Below are 18,585 nucleotides of genomic sequence, written 5' to 3' on the forward strand. Positions count from 1 at the left end.
ATACAACTGACAGCTTAGCAAGCAGACATACATATGTGTTGCATGTAGTATACTATATAGCAGCTAATAACACGTGATTAGTGTTATTGATAGTTCAATGCATGTATGTATATATATGCCAAAGTCCAAGCTTACTGCTGCTACATTTGTTTTAACTCGTTTTAATTTGTATTTTATTTGCACTACTTACCACACCTGTATATCATGCTGCACACGTTCGCCTTGCAGCCTGCCATTATTGAGCGATTTGTTGCAATTAGCAATGGCAGCGTTGCAAGTAATGCATACATTTGCCACTTACTTGGCTATCAGCGCTGTTGCATCTCAGCGACCTTAAAAACTATACACATACACATAAAAGTGCAATGCAGAATGCAAGAAATTAAGCAAACAGCTCACTGCGCCACTCATCATCAAGTTGCCACACTCGCTTGCGCGCTCATTTATTTATGCACTCATTGCAACAATTGACTGCCACTGACAACACAATACACGACGCATTCGCCCGCATATCGTGCCAACTGATCGGCAAATAAATCACTATAATTAACCGCACTTAGCAATAATTTCGCTGTCAATATTGTCAATGCTGTGGCACAGCGGCCGCAGCGCGTCACACAGTTCATGCATCATTTTGCATTTAAATTGACTGCACCACCACCACTAGCTTTGCCACATCGCCGCCGTTGCCGCCCCACAGCTTTGCGTGCAAGCGCATTATGTGCGCCACAGCGCTTTGCTTTGATTTGTCGTGTTCGCTTGTGGGTTGCAATGTGCACAAATCAAAGCTTAAAATTAACCCGCAATTAATGTCAGAATGCGGTCGCGCGCGCATAGTGTCTCGCCATCCACATGGTCATGGCGTATGTGAAAATGCCAACACACTGTTTTACCTTGCCACAGCGAGGTTCTTAACTGCATGCCACGCCGCCGCCGCCGCCACCAATTGTCACTGTGCGTATTCGATTTGGCGGCAATTTGCACTCTTTCGGAACTCTGTCGCTTGTGTCTGCCATGAACAAAAGGCAATTCATACTGTGCAACACCTTTTAAAAATGCGCGCGCGCACTGGCAACAAAAAATACATTATTTGAAAGGAGAGCAAAAAGAAGACGTATAAAAGTCAAAAGATAAACGCACAGCTTCTAGTGTGTCCTCATCAACGCCAACACAGCGCGTCGCTTACGACGACATTGATTGTCCCGGTTGCTGTTGCAAGTCGCGCAAGGTGCACTACACAGCATTATTTAGTTATGTGTGGCATTGCTGCACAATTAAATGCAACACTACACAAAATGGCGCTGTATGTAGGTGCGGCTCCACAGTCGCAGCTTCCAGCTTTGAGTAGCGCCTCTGCCAGTGCGCCAACAAGTACGCAGTTCGTCAGTTAGTGCAGCGCTCAGGCTGAAAGGGATCACTTTGCGCCGCAGCCTAAATATGGAATTCGATTTATTTATCACCTGTCGTCCAAAATGAAATTTCGTCGTCCTCCCGCACTTGCCCGCATTCGTTGTGCGCGCGGCACTGCAATGGCGGCTACGTACCATATTTTTTGGGTTTTTGTTGTTTTTTGTATAATTTCATTTCTTACACACGTAGTTGCACCATCAACGTGTGTTCAACGCTTTTCGTGCTCCGATATTTTCATTGCCACTACTGGTAATGCATGTGAGGTGGGCGCATTATCAATTTAGCGGAGCAATTAACAAATTGTGACTGTCAAAATTTTTTTTATCTTTTTTCGAAAGCTTAATGTTTTTTTTAATAATAAAATTTTTACTCTTATTTATATATCTTAATAATTAATCCAAAATTATAAACTTTTTGTGAAGCAAATATTTTAATAAGTACAATTTCTTTTTCTTCTCATTCCAGATGGTAAGTTCTTATCATCACTAAATCCTTCAGAACTAACATATGATGGTAAGTCACATTTCATCGCATCATTAACACTATACTTATTGCTATTACTTAACTTAACTTATGTATGTTCTTCTATATTGACTTTCAAAGCGATCTTTTCATTTATTATATAAATCATTTGAGTTTTTGACCCAATTTTCAATGCAAAGTTGCAGCATCTCTACATTTGTGGAACAGGTTTTAATTTCCGTCCGCTTAAAAGTTCAACGCACACTTTCATTCTCGATTAACAACAACAGCACGCGCATATACGTACACCTATATGATATATGAACTGATAGTTAGTGATGAAATCTGCTCAACGGTAGCATTATTAAATCACATAAATTAATTATAATGAATTTATCGTTTTTCATTGTTGTAGCATGTATTACATCATAAGCTCAGCACTTTGCGTAACATCAATCAAAATTGTTTCCCTTTCATTTAAAATACTAAACTTAACGTGTATCGGCCGACAAGCAGCTGCGCTAATCTGATGGTACGTGCGTACCGGACACGCCCACCTAAAGAGCTACACCGCAACCAACGCCGCACCGAAAATGAGAAATTTCTTTTTAATTTAAGACATGAAGAAGGGCCAGCTGATAAAAACCCATTATAAACTTAAATTTTAATTAAAAAACCACCTCCGTCGCGGAAGCTACAAAATTGCCGCGGCCGCAGTTCAATAGAATGTGTCCACATGATTACGTCGCTGACCACTTTCCGACGCACACACACATGCGCGCGCGCGCCCTCATAAGAGGTTGTACAGCAACTGTCTACACCTTGAGCGCATTCCATCACTCTGAATTGAAAAGGAAAACAAAAGCAAAAAAAACCGGTGATCTTTAATATCAACAGCAACATCATCAACGTCATCGCCGACACATCTATCTCTTTGTCTACATCGCGCCCTGCGCATTGTTGTTGTCGCCAATAAAAAGTCATCACAGAAATTGGAATTTCAGCCGATTTGACGGCTCCCGCGCGTTCGCTTGATCGATCACGTTCGATTAGACGGGTGGAGTAAACTGTGTACGCCCACAATGTGTGCGAATCTGCGCAAATTGCTACTAGTAACAACGAAGGCACAGCGTTCCGCAGTGTTTAAATATTAAAAGATCACTTTAATGAGTTTGACTGAAATTTGAAGCCGCACTAGCGACGTGACAGTAGCAGGTATTTGAGGACGCGCGTGACCTGTCGATAAACATTAGAGATTTCTACACGGCAATTGTGGTGCGCGGTGGCAGTGAAAATCTATTGATTGTTGAAAGCAACTTGGTCGGCGGTACGTGCGCGTAGACGCCTACTCCGAAAAGCAAAGAAAATGTCGAACCTCTAATATACAAGCGTTCAATTAGCTCATAGCGGCTACATTAGATTCTTCAATTATTCATCTTTTATTTTGCGCGTTGCATTCTAGCAATCATTTAATGATGTTAATATACTATCGCAGCGGTTGAATGGAAAACGCACCAAGCGCGTATTAATATTGGCACGTGAGTGCAAATTTGAGCGCGCGCGTAATAAAAATTTTGCGGCGGCAGCATTTTTGATTTATTGCACGTGCGTACAAACTTATATGTAAGCTAGACCATGAGTAAGCGCACATGCAACAGCTGAGTATGTGGCGCTCTGACGATCGCTTTCGCTAGCGTGCGCGCTGCTAAATATACATAAATATGGTTTGCGTCCGTGCTATGCCAATTTTTATGATCACCAAGCTCCTGCGTTAGCGCTCTGCTTGCCGCTGAGTACGCCGCCACACGTTCATTCATCGATACAACGCTTTATATTTATAGTTTGTGTTTTTGCATTGAGCCTTCATACTCGTTGCTATATTCATCCAGCTGTCGGATTTTATGACTTTACTGCATACTCGTGGTAGGCCTTTGCGAATGAAAAATGAAGTGTAAAAGTACTTGCATCGTAAAAATTAATAATAGTAGTAAAAGTAAGCGATATTACTGCTTTTGGGGGCCGCATGAAAATTACGTTTTTTTTCTTGCAATATGCGGACACTTACACAAGTGAGAATATCCGCAGCGCAAAGGATCAGCGTTCACACTCCATGCCTCAACGTACTCCATTATTATCATTATTCCATTTTAGTTCTTACTTTTGTTATCCGCTAAATTTTATGTTGTTCTACATAAATCTTCCAAAACTCACTTATGTGCTTGCTTCCTTATAGTGAGTGACTTTAGGTGAGCAACTACAACTATTTCTTCTTCAAAATATTCGCCGGCTTGCTCATAATAAAAAACTTTATGAGCAGAACCAATTCCTCAATGCTGTTTCTTATGTTACTTTCCATTCACTAGCATCCAATTACATCTAGAATTCTACGTCTAGCTTTGTAGCCACTCGAAACAGTAGCCGAAATACCCTCACAGTGCGTGCATACTGAAAGTGATGCTCTCGTTGCGATTTGCCTGCTTTAAAGCGCGAAATCATAAAAAATAATAAAATCACATTAGCGCTGGTAGCGTTTAGCCGCTGGATTTTTTAACAACTCTAGCTCGTGCTTTAGCGCAAATTTGTTCAGCTGCAGTCGTTAAAGTGGAGCGTGTTTATATGTGTAGCTTGTGCAGCTCATTAAAATTCTGGCGCTATGCGCTGTGACTATCTAGACAGAGATTATTCACAGAATAAGTTAAGTAAACAGAATTTAAATGGAATTAGCGAAAAGTAGAAAACTTATTAAGAGTTATAGAAAAAATGTAAGCTTATATAGAATATGTGGGACTAAAAAGGATTTTCAAAGTAAGCTGAGGAGATTAAATGGGAGGTTTCTTGGAACCGACTATTTGTTATTATTAGACTATGCTTTGAAAATTACGTTTTCAACTAGAAATGGACTTTTTCAAAGCTTTAGAGTACTGCAGATTTTACTTACAGTTAGTAATAACTTTTATGTGATGAAAAAAACTTTGGAAAGCTTCAAAGAAGTTTAGACTTATTTATTGGTAAAACGCATAGCTTCGATAAAAAGCTTTTAAGACTTTATAAGACAGGTAAATTTTAATTTTAATACGTTATAGAGCAGGTTGATCGAGCGTATTTGTAAATACGAAACGAGGCATAGAGCTTTTTAAGCAGTTTTTCGTAAAAAGCTTTCATAGAACTTACTGAACATGAAAATTGAAATGATCCAATAAGAAGCAACATTTTGATTACTTTTAATGGGTTTAAGGCTATATATTAAAATATTTTCAAGAATTTCTTAATATGATTCTTTTTTGAAACAATTAAATATTTCCATCACATTTTTTTTTTTCAATTGCAATTTAATTATTTCAATGTACGTTATTACAACGTCTAATTAATCCGCAGTATATAATTAAAGCAAGACTGCAATTAAAGACTTTCACGCACACTTATTAATGCTAACTTAACGAACTTTGAATTACAAAAGCTTGTAAATTTTCGTGTACTGCTCGTCGTAATGACCGCTAAGGTCGTGACTAACTGTTGTAACTGGCACATTTCGAATAGCAATTACATTGGGAATACTTAGCCACACAACAGCCAGAACCTTAAAAGCTCCATGGGTTCACGAAAGCCACTAAAACAACAGACTAAAGAAAAATGTGCTGAGATATATACACAACACAATATATACAATACTGTACAATCTAGCATATATACAGTTATACTTCAAAATAAAAGCACACACACATAATATAAAAGCTTTTCGTAGTGATAGCGCGTAGCGCCAAAAAACCGCACATCATAAATTTTGCTTTCACAACGCGCATAACAGGCGCTACAACCCGCGCATATACAACACACTACACTCGAGCGCAGGTATTTACTACCATTTAAATACATAACGTACACCCACACTCGTGTGCATATTAATTTAGCATAGCAGCGTTGTAGCATACGCTATCTCGTTCGCGCCAATTCCAAAGCTTCAACTATAGCACAAGTATGTCTGTATGTGGTGTATGGATATTTACTAGCGAATATTTGCTGGCTGCCACGCGCAAAAATGTAAACAAACCATAATTCTCCCGTTTTGGACAGGCCAAAGGCGGAAAGCGAAAAGCCAAGCGCGCTCCTCCCCTTACCGTCACTGCTGCGCCATAGAAGCGCGCACGCACACACACTGATACACAAACAACCAAAGGTCAGTTACCCAACAATTGTGAGCGCGTAAAGCGTAAAGTGCGTGTGCATATGTGTGTCAGTATCTAGATGAGCGAGTGCGACAAGAATACGCCACACCGCATGGCGTGACAGTAGTTGTTGTGGTGGCCGTCAAAAATCGACCCATTCATTGTCGTAGCAGTAGCAGTAGCTAGCGTTGTTGGTGCCATGAGAAATCACATAAAATATGGCGTCTGATAATAATGACAACTGCCGTCAATACAAACAGCGCACACTTGCTGGCTGAATGTAAGTGTGTGTGTGTGTGTTGGCGCGCCAATTTACTTTGGAAAATTATGCGCCGTATGCGCAAACAGGAATTTTGCCCATTATGCGCGCGCAAACATGCTTGCACAAATATTCATGTGGAGCGGCGTGACGTTGGCGACGGCAGAAATCATTATGCCAATGACTAATTTGTTTGAATTATGGTTGACAAGTGTAATCCTATGCAGTGGATTGTGGCTACAAACTTATTTATAAATGTTTTCATGGAAAGGAACTTGAACTTCGCCTACATATTCAAGTGTGTGCTGCTAAAGCTGACGGTCGTTGTGCTTGGCGAGCTTCAATAAAAAGAAATTTGTCAGCGCATTAATTTCGTTGGCAGCGTTTATGTTTATTTAGTGGTTGTTTATTTTAAAAAGTTACTTAAAAGTAAAGACGTAACTTAACTTAGCTTAACTTAATTCAAATTAAACAGGACGTGATTCGTTAGTGTAAATTTATCAGTAATTTAAGCTTTAAGCTTAAACTTAACTTTGAACTTAACGTTAACTTAACTTTAAATTTAACGTAAAATTAACTTTAAACTTAACGTAAACTTAACTTTAAACTTTACTTTAAACTTAACGTAAATTTTACAATTAAATTTAACTTAAACTTAACTTTGAACTTAACGTAAGCTTTGCAATTGAACTTAACTTAATTTTAAATTCAATATTTTACTGAAATTTTAGCAAATAAACTAAACTTAAACTTAATTATTACCGTAACGTTAAGTTTCATCGTAACCTTAACTAACTTTTCATTGCGGTCAAGTTTTATAAATCCAAACTTTCTGGAAATGACCGCATCACCCTTCACTTCGACCTTTACTAACTACTAAGTTATGTCTGGTTGGTTACAAGTTGTTGGTTGTGCAAGCACAAGGGCGCCACCAACCGCTGGCATTAACAGTCAGTGTTTATATGCTAAAAAATGGTCTAACAAACCGGCGAAACGATTATTAATAACGGCCTACAAAACGCTCTAGTAACCTACATTCACCAGCAACGGCAGAATACCGCAAAATATGTGTCTGCTGAAAATCGAAAGGAGAATAGACACTCAAACTCAGCCGGGTGGTAGGCGGACAGTCTGACGCGCCGGCAGAGCGGTCATAAATAAGCGGAAGACAAAGTGCACAATGCCGTACAAATTTTACAAATGTGCGACAGTGGCAGTGCTGCCACACAGCGCTGGTACATGCACACACTTGAATACATCATGAAAAGGAGGCGGCGGCGTCACAACACATGCTTTGTGCGCTTGTGTTGGAAATGACATTGCACTACAGGTGGCGGTAACGACTGCCACAAAAACATGCATAAATGGAAAGGAGCGCGGGTGGCGACGGCGGCGACAGTGGCGGCATTGCTCTGTACTTAAGCGCAACTTTAAATAATAGTCTGTCAGAACTGTCAAACAAGTCGGCGAGCGCTAGAATTAATGGCAGCGCAGAAGCGCGACGCTTACCACCAATACAGACAAGCCAAAGCGAGTGTTCGGCTACAAACAATGCTTGGGAGCTTTTCAGCTTATATGAGTGTGTGTGTGCATGTGTGAGTGGACACAGTTTGAGCTTGCGCCATAGAGCGCGCGGCGCAGTTAATATCGCAGCGACTGCGTCGTCAGCGGGTGTTTTGTACATTGAACTTGCCTGCCGCAGGCGTTCAGTCACACCGATTCAGGTTGAATTATTGTTCTTTTTTGTGTGTGTGCAAAATATATAGCAGCAGCGCAGCAATACTTCAACACTACCAAGCCAAGCGCTTGATATATTGTTGTTGTTGGCGCATTGTTTTAGCTGCTGCCGCTCTGCATCGCACTCATTTCGGTAAAATATTTCCGCGTTGTTATTTTTTCGTTGTTGTTACTGCCACAGTCGCTACTACTACTGAGGTGAATTTTAACCATTTTATTTATTATTTACGTAAAGTTGCTTTGCAACATTTGATTGCGCGCCTTGTTATTGTTGCAACTGCTGCTGCGACGGCTGAAATTAATGTGCGCCGCTTCGGCGTTGGTGGGCTTTGAACTCTCAACTGTGCTTCAACTGTTGCGCTGCGCTGCGTCTGCCGCGCACAATTGCATTGTTGTTGCTGCTGCTGTTTCAAGATGAAAAATTATTGCTGATAATTTATTGCTGCCGACTGCATGAAGACATATGAGTTTAACGTTTGAACAGCGGTATGTGTGTGTGCGCGCGCAATTCGAAGGGGAGCGAAAATGTATTGTTTTTGCGTGACTTGTTGTTGTAGTTTGCAGTATTTGTTATTGTTTTTATCACGTTTCGCTATCTTTTCAAGGTCGTCGCACAGTTTTTACTTTCAACTTGAATCGATAAAATTTATTGTTGCCCTACTTGAATACATTAATACTACAACGAAAAATACTTAAAGTTGGCAACTCTACTTAAGCTCAAAATAAACTAAATCTGCAGTAATAAAGGAAACAGTCCCCTATCCCCCTACTTCACACAATATTTCTATTACTAATTTCTGTCATTTCATAATTAAGTATCATGCTTATACACATACAAACGCGCTAACTTGCTGCCTAACCCAAAAATTTAATTCAACACATTCCAATATTTCTTTTTGCGCTTGAGCGCCTCTTCTATATCTTCAATGCAACACGTCACGTCATGTTGCGTCGCGTTACTTTAAACTGTCAAATTTCACTCAATTAACAAAAATGTGGATCGTCACATGGGTCAACTCTGCGCTTAGCGCGTCTACACGAATTTTACGGTCAGACACCTTTGACGTTTCGCACTGTCACCAGCGCTGGACAAGGGAGTGATCGACCAACCGCGCACAGACAGAAAAAGTCTGTCAATTGCTAGCGAGAGTGAGAGTGAATGTAGCGGACAGCAAATCAAAATTGAGAGTGTATAGTTTAGGCAACTTTTCGTCGAATTGTGCGCCATTAAACGCCGAACCGAGAATTTATTGATTTTCTTGTCAATTGACGAGCTGTCACCAACTCATACAAGCATAAATAAACTAAATAAATAAAAGAAGTATATATGTACATGCATATAACTATTAATGACTCTAATTCATGTCAAATACAAAATGTTATTCGTATTAGTGGCAGACAATAATAAAAGCAACAACAACACAACACCCAACATGCAATTTATTATTTTATAAAAACGAAAGTGACAGTTTTGACGCAAGTAAACACTTTCACGCACACACATAGACACACACATTCGCCAGTGTCTACAAAAAAGTAGCGTGTATGGCGAAAATTTTAAAGGTCAATAGCCACAACAACAACAACAACAGAAATAAACAACATAAAAAGGAGGCATCAAATACTGTCAGTTCACATTCATGCATTGTAGCGCCGTCACTACGCCAGCTTACAACCATACTCATATACACATACATACATATTTGTGTCTGCTTGCGCCGGCCTCCTGCATGAGCGTACGCAGTTTTTGACAGCTCTTTGACAGATTATCAGCAGCCTTCATTTAGCTGTCATTCGCTGTCTACACACATGTACATATAAGTTATGTCTGCATATAGTGTTGTTGTTGTGTCGAGCTTTATTGCGTTGTTTACGTAAGCTGGTGTTAGTTTTCAGTTTCGAAGCGCGCCGTCGCGCCCATTTGTCTGCCCACAACTAGAAATGAAACAAAAAGTGACTGTCACATTTATTCACCAAGTTCATACTCGCCTGCTGTCAATCAGCTGATTTGCTTATTTGTTTACACTTTTGTTGTAAAAATAATAAAAATCGAGTTTAGTTAAAATTATATAGATATTCTTTGTATATTCATAATAAATATTTTAGTGGTATGTGTTTGGAAGTGACGTATGTATCGAACTGAACTCGCTAATTTGTTGATTGGCAATTACAGCTTGTCGAAAAGGTTTGTGATTTATGACTCTATTCAGGCGGGCATATGTGTTTCGAGTGCAATTTGACTATATATATCGTACAATGTTTCTACTTTTAAAGAAGCGATGACACCAAACCGGTTTCTAAGTGAATTTTAAGTTAATTATAGCGTTGTGAAAAGTCCGTAAGCCCGTATTTATTTATTCAAATATATTTTATAAGCTTTATGAAGCTTTCAATAAAATAATGAAGCTTTCACGGTTCTCCAAAAAAGCTTTAAGAAACTCAACGCGACTTTTTTATCAAAAGAGTTGCTGCATCCATTCCTTTTATCCTATTATACCTTATAAGCTTTGGGAAGCTTTCACTAGTTTGATCAAGCTTTCACGGCTCATTGAAACACATTCTCTTTTGCAGTGAAGACTACCATTAAAAAAAAGTTTCTCAAATAGCTTTGCATTCCATTTTTCACTCGAAACTAAAACACTTTACAGCTTTTTCAACACCTGCTTATATTTCCAATACTAATTCGTTGACACTTCACTGCACTTAAATTTGTCAATTAAGTGTTTAGTGTCACAACTGTCAAAACACACACACAGCCAGCAACAGTGTTGCCATTTTTATGTGGCCTAAAATCGTTGCAAGAATTGTTCATAAAATTAAAATGTAATTCTGCCTGATCAACTGGTCGCAGCAAATAGACGCGAGATAAATTTGTTTTTTTTTTTCTAAAGAAATTTTACAACTTCTATGCAAAACAACTTCCAACAACGCGCTCTCCAGCTCCCGTTGCCTGCCTGCCTGCATTTTTATGACTGTCTACAAATGCATAAAGTTTATGAGCGCAAAACCATTTCACCGATTATTTCACTTGCAAATACAACACATTTGGTGGCACAAACACAAGCACAAATGTGCAACATGATTTTGAAAAATCATAAACAAATGCCTGTCCAGCGTTTTGCTGATTTGTCAAATGCTTTCGGGAAAACTCACACAATTCCGCAACGCGCACTCAAAGTGAGTACAAATCAAAGTGCACGAACGAAAGTCGAGATGGCCGTCGTAAAAGCAACTGCCAACTTACACTAACAAAAACAAAAGCAAAAAGCGCCTTTATGATGCACCGTTTATGCGCGTAGCTGTAAAATTGTTGAGTGCCACAGTATTTGTGCGCTAGAAAAATTAGTGAAATGCGATTTTTATATTTTCATAGTTTTTTGATTGCTAATTTTTATTTAGCTGCCAGTTTTTTTCCCCCCACCACTCCTCGCTTTATCACTCACACACATTTGCATAAAAACACTTGAGTGTATGTGTGTGTGTGTGTGTGTCTGTGTATGGGTGCTTGCATTTACTCATATGCACTTTTTATGGCATTTATGAAAATTTTTTGATGTGCGTGTTGATAACTCAGACAATGCTGCTTATGGAACAACAACAATGTGCTCATTCTCCGAACTGCATAATGAGACACAGACACAAGAGGATGAATGTTTTGTGTGTCTTATTACAGTCTTCTTATGGTAGATGGATGCTGTAAAAAAATTTTCATGGGCCACATTTTTAATAGCATTTTAACTAAGCTTGGTTTATGTGCTATAAAATGGTTTATGGCAACAGGCGACATTTGTATATAGTATTTGTATATATGTATGTATAGTATAGTATAGTTCCAGTGTGGCATGTGACATATGCCACTCACTCGCGGGAAGCTATAATTATTTTTGTTGTTGTTGCTGCAGTTTATTTGTTTACTTTTATTTTATTATGCTTAATTTTTTCTTCCTTATAATTTTCTGCGTCTTTCAGTGACTACTTCTGTTTGGGTAATTAATATGGTATGGCAAGAGAAATATTATTTTTTTTCATAATTATATGCCGTCTGGAGTCAGTCAGACAGATTACAGTTGCTCATTAAGTATAAGCTAGTCGTTGAGTTTTATTTTTATTGACATATTATTATGAACCTTGCAATTAGACACTGACATATTTATAAATAATATATGTAAGTGGGTTAAGAACGTTGGCGAGTGGGGAATAACGAAGTGAGTTGTCATTTCTATATCTTCATGAATTTGCTGAGAAGTAAGTGTCTTGCTTATAATACTTAAAGCTTTGGGAGAATGTGTTTGAAATTTTGTGTTTAACAATAATAAAATTAAAAAAAAGTGTACAAAAAAGCTTTGCCTTTTGAAGCTTTTGAAAAATTAAAAGCTCTAATTATATAAAACTTTTAAATTATAATTTAGACACACTTACTTAAGTGAGGAAGGAAATATATTTTTTTATTAAGAGTAATGCAATACAATTTTTGAAAAAAATGTTTCCTTCTGAAAAGCTCACAAATATGTACAACATGTACAAGCATTAAAAAAGCATCTTAAACTCACTTTAAATACCATACCCACTTCAGTCAAAAGCAATAATAAATGTGTTCTGCACACCTTACCGCCGTAATGAAACTTGGCAACGCTGACCCAACAAAACAATTGTCACACCACGCATAAAACATTTGACACGTAATCAATTTGTCGTGAAATGCAAAAGTAAAAAAAAGCAAAAAAAATGGCAACCACCTAAATGTAATAGCCTTCAAAGTGACAACCAGCCGAGAAAGCACGCACACAATGCCAATAAAAAAAACATAAAATATCCTGGAATGAAGCAATACAAACGCGTGGCAAACAAGCTCATCATAATTCCGTAGCATACTTGAAGGCGCTTTATCTAGTAGATTTAATATAAACATTGATGCAAGAAGTAGAAGTAGACATTTTCAATTTCCCAAGTCTCATAATAAATCCCAATCTGTTAGAGTGCGAGGCAGCGGTCGCCGGAATGGGAGATGCAAAGCGTGTCTTATTTGGCTAAACACAAATTCTTCGTTCACACGACGGTGTGCATACATATAAGTGTGTGTGTTGAATTCGTGAATTATGCATGTTGGGCATTTTGTGTTGTTAGTACTTTTGTAGTTGAGGCATAAAAAATGTTACTTTATAACGTTGCATGTTGCGACGTGCAAAATTTTGCCAACCGCCGTCCCCTGCTTTGCTGGCAACACCCCACGCTCCAGCAGTCCACACCAATTTCGTCTAGTGCTGGTATGTGAATGCTGTTTGTTTGCCCTTCCGCCTGGTGATGGGGCGCATGTAGTGTGCTTTTGGGCGCTGTTGCTTCGGCAGCTGTCGATTTGCGGCAGGCAGCACTATAAACTCTGCAGCTTTACGAGGCGTATGCGTCGCTCAGCAGCCGCCGCATCTCCGGCAAGCGCTGTGACCAGCATAACTAAACATTGTGCAACAACAACAACAACACATACATATGTGTATTTGAGACTACAAATGTACGGCAGCAAGAAATACAAATAAATAAAACAACAATACAACTCTGTGGAACTTCAATTTGATGCAACAAAGTTTGAGTGCCGTTTCTTCGTTTGGTGTTTCCGTTTCGCCGGCATCGCACAGCAGTGAGCCACCACCGGAAGCTGGCTTGGGTGGCGATCATCATCTAAAATGCCCAGTACAAATTGTATGGATAAATTTTGTTCGGCAAGAAAAACGCTTTGCCGCTTCTGCCGACTGCGGCTGCCTGCCGTTTGTCTGTGCGGAGGGAGGAAAACGTTTACAAAGTGATTACTTATGTTTAAATATTGATGTTTGTTGGTTGGACACGTTTTCAATTTCGCTCGAGCATTTTCTATTTCGCAGCAATTTAGCAGCGGATTACAATGTTGTTGGTTTGTCTGTCGAATGTTGTTGGAAATAGCAGTAAAAGAAAAAAAAACGTTGAAAAATAATATCTCAAACTGCCATTTAAAGGTAGCTATATTTTTTTTATTTTTCACCTTTTTGCCAAAATTTCAATATTTTGTTCTTTTCGAAATATCAGAAATAGACAGCCAAAGTTATGATAGTTCACGGACATTTTTCACGCACTTGCGGCAAGAAAAACAGAAATTAAAGCACGTGCGCACATAATTTTGGCATAATTTGTGATTGAATGAATGAATAAATATTCACGTAAATATTCAAGTTAAAAAATTGTGGCTTTCGCTATTTGTTAGACTGAATTTATTATATTATATCCAAAATATTAGGTAAGAATTAATTTTGTAGCACAGCAAATCCTTCATTCTTTATAACCAAACCAATAAATTCACAAAATTACTATAACAATATAAACAGCAGCTAAAACTGAATATATTTGAATACTTTTTGTAAAATTAAGTAAAAAAAACGTCAAAACTACTATCATCCATAAAAATAATTGGCAAAAGCTTGCTTAAATTATTGCTGCAAACAAGAACAAAAGCTTTAAACTTAAAAGCAATCACTTAGTAACTTCATTAAAATCAGTAAACTTCGAAAATCAATCATAAGATAGTGATTTCAGTTAACTCTTAGCCAAAATCATGCATATTAATATAAAATTTAAATACTTTAGTTTTTCGAATAGGCAAAACAAATTTGATATATACCGCTTTCGGCTTTTTATGTAGTCTCAGATGTTACTAATTACTAATTTATGGCGTTTGCTTGATTTAGTGGCTCAAGAGTAGTAGCAGAGAAGCATTTCACACATACACCGCACATAATGCACTGAAAAAAAATATTTACAAATTGTATAAACTAACAATATTGCCTATCAAAATGTATCTACAGCTAATTTAATTTATTTATTATTGAAAAAAAGCTTAAATATTTACTTAAGTATTGGAAAAGTCTCGAAAACCCCAACATTTTCGCTCAGTGTACTACGTGAAGCACTTTCATTATTGCCCTTGAAAAATTGCGCTACTATATCTATATATATTGATATATGTATTCGATATCCATATACCTCACTCAGCTGCGTGCATGTCATTATTTCTATTTCTGCTTTTTATTAGCAACTTAAAATGACAATCTGTAGCTAAATAAATTAAAAACAATAACAAAAGATCTCAATCGTAAAATAACGTCGGAGCAAGCAGAGTACCGTTTTTTTGTTATTTTTCGTTTTAGCATTTTCTACTAAAATTAGATACTTAAAGGCATTAATGAGCATAACGAGCGCTCTCAACTGCGTTCACAGACATACATATACACATACATATATAATTATATATTTTTCAAACACTGCTGGTGAGTGTATATGTGAGCCAATCACTTTAGTAGCTGATCTTTCATAGCTTCACTCCATACCACACTCCACTTTATAGCTTCTTGCGGTCGTCTGCTCGAGCGGCTGACTGCCTAACTGACTGACTGACTGATGTGCTGCTCTTCAACTAATAACTTGGCCTGGCTGTAGATGTAATTAAAACGTTTTTATGGCAATTTTAAAGACTTTTCGTTTGTTTGCGTTCGCGGTTGACTGTATTTATGGATTTCTCAATTCTTTTATCTGCTTTTATTTCATTTCACGTTTTTTTTTCTCATCACCCATTTGTAGCTTAGTTGCTAAAATGGCAAGTAATCGACACATGCTCTACGCATTTGCGCCCACAAACAACAATTCAGCATACATATGTTACTTTTGTACATACGCGTATATATGCCAATACTTCATGTAAATATTTGACTTGCAGCTAAATTTATTTGTGTGTGTGCAAATGAAGTTATAGCTTCTGTGGTTTTCACATGTCGTTCGCTAATTTTTCCAATGATTTATTGCGATTTGACAAATTCAACAATTAGTCACGTTTGCCTATATGTACATAAACATATATATGTTTACCTTGACGTCTTCATGTAGCATCCATTTTATGGGTTTGATGAGGCTTGACGATGAATAGAGCTGTGAACATTTTATAGTTGTTGTATGCAACCAATGTGCAGAGAGTGCCAATTGTATGAGCATTTATTGTATTTAAAAACTAATTTTTTTGGATATAAAATATAAATTAAATCTAGAAAGAAATTATAATTTAAAATTTTTAATCTAATGACAGTATGATGTGCCCTAACTGCCAACATAACTAGAAATGTATATATTTATGTAGCCCAGCACCATTTTGCACATTTCTCACATACTTTACTCGTCTGATTCCATTTGTGCTGTAGCATTTTTCCAAAGGTTCAGAAAAATTTCCCATTAAAAATTGCTAGCTAACAGTAACAAGCAATGTGCGCTATGAAGGATTGTATGAACACAGAGTAGATACATTCAGTACTAATGTTGGTGTGCCAAAGTATGTTCATGCCCCGTTATTGTATGTAAGTATGTATAATGCCATTAGAGTGCAAGCTAAAAATTCCAATTTACAGTTGGTTCAAGCTTTTCACTCTCTTTCCTTATTTTTCTGTGCTTTTTTTACCACTTTCTTAGAGCAGCAATTAATTTTTACAAAAGCTACATATGGGTGAGTCGGTTTGTTGTCGTTGAAAAAAGGAACTAAAAATATTGTCAAATAAAAGTATTTTGTAGTAGAACGTAATTGCAGAGAAAATGTAATAAAGAAACTTTTGAGTTCAGCAAAAAATGAAAGCTGTGGAAGAAGATGGGATTTAATAAAACTAAGTTAACGAAGTTCCGGAAGAAAGTGGCTACTTTAGAGGTTGGGTTGGAGTTTTTGAATGAGAAAATAATTTAAAGAAAAGCGAATATATTTAAATTCTTATTATTAAATTACTCGTAAAGATGTGTCGATAAAATATATATATCTATATATATTATATATTTGTTTAATCACAGCAAATTTATTTATATACCTATATAATATATTTTCATATCCAAGTTTTGTTATTAACTTTAAAAAAAATATATATATATTTTAATAGTTAAACCTTGAAGGCGAAATGCGTTTTAAAGCGAAATATTAGCTCCAACACTGGCTATTACGATAAGACTCCGCCTGCAATGTGCGCTTTTCCCCACGCTTACAACATTCTATACACACACCCAGCGGTTCAAATATGCTTGCACATTCCTGCCCATCCCGCCGACGACGAGTGGCAGCAAATAAAATACAGCCAAGAATGAAATGAAAGAAAATTCCTTGAAATCCCCGCTGTCACAATATATTTTTTGTGGCTCACTGAATTTTCTTGCTTGCATTTCATACGTTCATTCCTCGGCATTTTTTCGATTTTTTCCCTCCATTTTGTTTTTGTTGCTTTTGTTCACTTTCATATACATTCCTGCTTGTTATTTTGCGCTTCTCGCTGCTTTTTTTTGCCTGTTATTGCTGCCACTTTTCTTTCCATCAAATTGTGCACAGCACACACACTCATGCATTCAGGCAAAGCTCCTTTTTGTTTGGCTGCAATCAAGCAGCGCATACAATTTTTCTGACCTCACTGTGGCCCGCGCGCTACAAGCTCATTCTTCGGTACACTCACACAAACACACCGGCACACACCCAAACGCTTGCCAAATACTATGCACTTCCTGTAGGAGGTGACTGTTATGCCGCCTGCCACATGCCGCCGCCATACCAAATTTGCTGCTTCTTCTCCGCTTCATTCATTCTTGTCGTTGTTCACTCAATGCTCAGCGCAGCGGCGACGTCAGGGCATACCTCAGTCAGTCATTCGTGAATTTTTCTGCATCACAAGCGCACGAGTGCATTCTACAATACATACATATATTACTCGCCATATGCTTGTAGTTGTGTGATTGCTCCTGCGCTACTGCCAGCCACCGCCTACTGTGGTGAGAAAACGGAAATGCATTCAAAATCTAATATGGCAGCCATGGTCATGAGCAAAATCTACAGTAGCAGCAGGAAGAGGAACAAGCAGCAGCAGCGGGTGCAAAAAAAGATACAACGACAATAACAAAAAATGATTGCCAGCAGTGGAAGAAGAAGACGAAGTATGGTTGCCGCACCACTGACAGTCGGGTACGGGTCGATTTGGCGCCCCAGCTTGGTGCTAGCTGCTCTTCATTCAACTAGCTGGCATTGTCAAGTTTGGGTCATATTGTACAACTACATATATGTATATAAAATTATATATGTGATTGTGTATATGCATGAACCTAAGCTGCTCTTCTTGCTTGCCGCTGGGGTTGGCTGACAAGGACCAAGGAAGTACACAACCAACAGAGTGTTTTACAAAAGAAAATGCAAGGAAAAAAGAATATATATATATGTATATATAGAATGTAGGAACTTATCAAGAAAATGCAATTTTCTGAAAATTCCATTATACGAGCTGTGCGTATAGAACAGCTGCAAAAAAGCTCACTAACACAAAACGAACAGCAACTGCACACCGAGTTTAATAAAAATAAGAAAATAATGAAGAAAATTGCATGAAAAGTTGGTTAGATTGTTTGAGTGCTTTATGTGATAGCGCAACGGTCGGAGGAGCGGTGTTGGCTGGAAAATTGAGAAATGAAATTAGATGTGGCGAGGTGCGGTGTGGCATGCAGAAAGTTAGCGAGCAGCAGGCATAGACCGTT

At 38.0% G+C, this 18,585-nt stretch overlaps 1 protein-coding gene across 1 annotated transcript in view; it reads left to right on the forward strand.

Moving 5' to 3' along the window:
• Positions 1–18,585, forward strand: part of LOC105213891 (homeobox protein homothorax) — a 249,552-nt gene that overhangs the window by 154,872 nt on the left and 76,095 nt on the right. Inside the window, exon 8 of the mRNA XM_011186990.3 lies at positions 1,876–1,923. Within this exon, the coding sequence (XP_011185292.1) occupies positions 1,876–1,923 (48 nt within the window). The remainder of the gene's footprint in view (positions 1–1,875; positions 1,924–18,585) is intronic.

Source organism: Zeugodacus cucurbitae, chromosome 2, assembly GCF_028554725.1.
Source record: "Zeugodacus cucurbitae isolate PBARC_wt_2022May chromosome 2, idZeuCucr1.2, whole genome shotgun sequence".
Taxonomy (NCBI): Eukaryota; Metazoa; Arthropoda; class Insecta; order Diptera; family Tephritidae; genus Zeugodacus; species Zeugodacus cucurbitae.